The sequence below is a fragment of the Lepisma saccharinum genome, chromosome 4, assembly GCF_977018435.1.
Source record: "Lepisma saccharinum chromosome 4, izLepSacc3.1, whole genome shotgun sequence".
NCBI lineage: Eukaryota > Metazoa > Arthropoda > Insecta > Zygentoma > Lepismatidae > Lepisma > Lepisma saccharinum.
In genome coordinates, this window is record NC_139232.1 from 98,146,596 (window position 1) to 98,151,268 (window position 4,673).

General features: G+C 41.5%; 1 protein-coding gene across 1 annotated transcript; it reads right to left on the reverse strand.

Moving 5' to 3' along the window:
- Positions 1-350: 350 nt before the first annotated feature.
- LOC145987025 (uncharacterized) lies at positions 351-4,436 on the reverse strand. Its single transcript, XM_083121487.1, has 2 exons — positions 4,297-4,436; positions 351-1,035 (listed from the first exon to the last, which is right to left on the reverse strand). Exons 1-2 carry the CDS (start codon positions 4,434-4,436, stop codon positions 351-353), a joined length of 825 nt encoding a protein of 274 aa, XP_082977613.1.
- Between the last annotated feature and the right edge of the window lie 237 nt (positions 4,437-4,673).

Genomic DNA, 4,673 nt, shown 5'->3' on the forward strand with positions numbered 1-4,673 from the left:
GATACGGTTTGCGGCAGAATGTTCACACACACCTAAAGTTTTAGTAGCCGTTTAACAGAGTTCGATGTGTGCGCCATCTGTAGCACGTAGGATATCTAAGCGATATTCCAGTTCCACCCATGTCCGGCCTAGCATGTCCTCATTAACGTGTGCAATTGCTGCTCTGATGCGAGCTCGCAGTTCCTGCAGGTCCCGCACCGGGGTCCGGTAGACAGTATCCTTAACAAAGCCCCAAAGAAAAAATCTAAGGGGGTTATGTCTGGAGACGTTGGGAGCTAGGGAATGGGTCCTTCTCTGACAATCCAGCGACCTGGAAATGTGTCGTCCAAAGCCTGCCTAACGATCAAGGCTCAGTGAGGAGGGGCATCATCCTGCTGCAGCATGATGTCAGGTTGCAGTTCTTCGACCTGTGGAAATGCAAACTGTTCCAACATGTCCCAATACACAGTCAAGGTTATTGACGACTCTGCAAAGAAAAACGGTCCCACCACACGGTCATGAAGCAGACACCACACGTTGACCTTTGGGCTGTCGCGCACAATTTCCATGCTAAAGTGAGGGTTCTCAGAGCTCCAGATCCTTACATTGTGTCGGTTTACCTTCCCGGACACATGAAAGCAAGCTTCGTCCGTGAACATCATCTTTTTCAGAAAGTCTGGGTCATCGTCGATGCGACTCAGAATCTCAATTGCAAAGTCTTTGCGATTTGGTCTGTCATTTGGTTGAATCGCATGCAGCAGCTGCACCTTGTAGGCATGAAGCTTCAGTCTCTTGTGTAGCACCCTGTGCACCGTGGTTGTTGGTAGCTGCAACTGGCGAGATGCTTGACGGATTGATTTGGTTGGGCTCCGGGTAAATGCCTGTTGACCCCGTTCCACATCTGCATCACTCGTGCTCGGACGCCCAGAACTTGTCCTCTTCATGACACTTCCGGATTCCTTGAACCTCGTGTACCACTGTCTGATGGTAGGACGTGATGGTGGTGTGCTTCTGTAACGTGTCCGGAAGTTCCGCTGGACTTCATCAATAACTAACCTGAAAAAAAACAAAAAAAAAACAGAACTTCAGTTATGTGTGAACATTATCAAATGACTAACCTGCAAAAACAAATCAAAGCAAAACTTTAGGTGTGTGTGAACATTCTGCCGCAAACCGCACCTTTCTACCAATCCCCACTTCTGAAATATACGTGATCAAAGTTGTAAAGATCATTTTGGAACACCCTGCACAATAATAAATGCAGGATTCTAATGTTTATTTGTTTGACATCTTTCCACATACAGCCAGAATGCCATTATGCTCTATTGTAGATAAACGCCTCCAACATGTCAAAACGTCCCACCAATCAGACATCCAGAAAAAATCCCCAAAATCCACTATTCGGAGAAAACCTATGATGGGGGTACATTACACGTTTAGTTACGACTAAAGAGTACAATGAGAAAAAAAAAGGTTTGAGAATCGCTGCTCTAATTAATAATATTTACCGCCGTATACCCTCGACTACAGCCCTGCACAGTCTGTACAATTTGATTGTCTCAGTGACAATCATGAATCTGTGCCGAGTGGCTGCATACATAGAAACTTAACGTTCTTCGAGATCTCGGTGCGTTGAAACGAGGCTTTAACGAGCAAAACGTTTCTGGAAAAAGTGTTGGTCTTGATGTTATCTACACGCTGTGAAAGTTCGTCAGTGTTTTACGGTCGCACCCTGTATATGTGTGTGTGAATAAGCTAAGGGGAAACCACCCTCACAGTATAATGCACCTTCACCTCTTGCATTGTAGGAAGTGTGGTGAACGCCAGCGTAAATTCAACTCCACGTGGGACATGGCACATGCTTCGATACCCTACAGCCAAGTTAACACTTGCTGAGCGCACGCATAAATAAATGTGACAGTCGGCCATTCCATAAGAAGAAACGGCCATTTTAACGGTCATGGGGATAAAGTTATGCTCCTTGATATAAAGTTCATCATACATTTCGTGTGACATGTTTTTCCTGGTATTGCTCCCCCGCCCCCCTTCTCCCACTTCTTTCCGCTTTGGATTCGTCGAAAGAGTGAACTGAAGGGGAGAAAATAGAGCAAAAGGAAAGGTCCATCGGTGTTAATGCATTCACGTCTTGTCTCACACAAGATTCCTACTGTGATATGAAGCATTGATCTTGTACGCGAGTGCGTTTTCATCTTTAAGTCTGCCCGATGTATTTTACATATTCCTCGTACTTTTTCTCTATCGAGATGAGCTTTTGGATAAGGTGACATTTTCTATGTCATATATATACAGCGTGAACCAGCAGGTGACACACTGACGGACGTATTAACGAATCGGTGCACTTGTATCATTCTTCATGTCCACTCGAACTGGTGAGAACGAAACCTCAACGTGCAAATATGCATTGCGATTAATTTTCTTAGCTGACAATTTCCGCTCATAGATGGCGCTTTATGGACGATGTACATCATGCAAGATGGAGTCGTTCTGTTTATCAGATTAACATAACATGAAACTGCTCGTAGTATACGCACAGAATTTATCTCCAATTTGTAAGATATTCTCAGTGTGTTCCTAAATCATGTAACTTTCTGTTGCTTTCCTGTTGGCAAGTGATTGCATTCAATGTTGCGTAAATAGGAGCTTTAAACATTGGACGGAATGTAATGTCATCGTGGAAAATTGACAAATGTAGATGCGGTTATCTCAATATAGGGGAGTAAGAATTATTCATTGAGTAAAATAACTGTCAAGTTCTGAAAACAGATTGGAATATTGTACATGAATGTAAGTATGTGTGTCTAATCTTCGTTTAAATCGCCATTGGGGATTGTGTTCTTCTTCTTCTTTTCTTGGCTCTCGCCGCCTTTAAGCGATTTCTAGCCAACGGTACCGAATACTGTTTTTTGTTATCTTTGTTCTTGTTCAAAACGTAGTAATCTGTATCGATATGTAAGTAATCTGTAAGTAAAGGTGTTGCATAGTAACAGAAATCCAGTTTCGCATAAGATGCTAATTTGTTACACGTGTTATCCAAATCCATTGGAGAATTGTCGGCCCTCGGAGGGCCTGGAGGGCCTGCGCCAAATAGTATGTGACACGTATACCCAACATTTTTTAAGAAGTTCTGAAAAAGCGATTTTTGTTTCTCGTTCTCCCGCATGGATCCTATCAATAAACAGTGTGATGATCAGTAAAAAATCTTACGCGTAACACAATACGCAGAAAGTACTGAAATTCCCAAAATCTTACCAGTACAGGAGTTCCAATAAAAGGCAAAACACGCAGCAATTTTAATAACCAACCGAATTTTGTATGGTCTGTAGTTCAAATGGTAGTAAGCATGTACACAAAAGTCCCCACTAGTTCAACTCTTGCTTTCCCCCCATGAGACACCCAAATAATAGAATTGCAGGTGTCGGAAAATAGCTCACAACTCCCGAACGAATAGATATTTCGGAACAAATCTTACTTTGTGGTGAACACGATGGCGTACAGCATACTCTATAAGTTACATGGTAGGTGTAGTACAAATGTTTCAAATAAAAGTTTTAGAACATTCCAAAGTTTTAGAACGGCATTTTGTTTTATATATTCCTGCGAAGTACCAAAGAGTTGCAGCCCGTAAAAGGAGCATCATTCGATGCAGTCGGATCCCATTGTTCCACTATACTATGTCCCAGTAACTGTAACTGTTCATTTAAAAAGAGACAGTCTAACTGTAATAAGTTACTTTCTGAGCAGAGTTATTGCAAATGTGCATTTAAAGCAAGAAAATATAACTTTAATACAGATATTTTCTGAGCAGAGTAAATGATACTGTCCATTTTATAAAATATATATTATAACTGTAACAGAGTTACTTTTTGAGCAGAATGACTCTAACTGTGCATTTTGAAAAGAGTAACTGTGTCACAGATTTACTTTCTGAGCAGAGTAACACTAACTGTGCATTTTGAAAAGAATAACTGTGTCACAGATTACTTTCTCGGCAGAGTAACTCTGTGTATTTTAAGAAGGGTAGCAATAACTGTAATAGAGTTACTTTCTGAGATTAGTGTAATAGAGTTACTTTCTGAGAAGAGTAACTGCATCTTTACATTTTAGATAGAGTAACTGTAACTTTAACAGAGTTGCTTTCTTAGCAGAGTAGCTGTAACTCGGTTACTTTACAAAAAATAACTTTTCCATGTCCATCCCTTCTACTCTATGACTTAATATGGTAAGACCAGAACGTTAGAAACCATGGGCGATAATTTTATTTGTAGGATCAAGGCCACTTTTCTCAGGTTTTCCAACGATTTGGCAACGCTGACCCTGATAACGCTGTGTTTGTTGATGCCGTCATCTCTAATATCGGCAAAGGACCTTGTGATGAACGGCCTCAGTGTAATGAGTTGGGTGTTCACTGCCTCCTCCCGGGCGTGGACTCCAAGCATTGTTTCAGAAACCTCTACCTACCGCCAGACGAAATATTTACTTCGCCTGTTCGCTCATTCATTAATTAACTGGGAGATAAACTGCATATCGTTCTCTGCCCATTACTTGTCAATATATGTACCTTTGAATGGTCCATTAGCTTTAAGAAGGAGGAGATGAAATTTGATCTAATGGTAGGTTGGCAAATGTGAGTAGTGAGAGGTTTTAGTGCAGTTGTAAATTTCTTGTACTTTGGA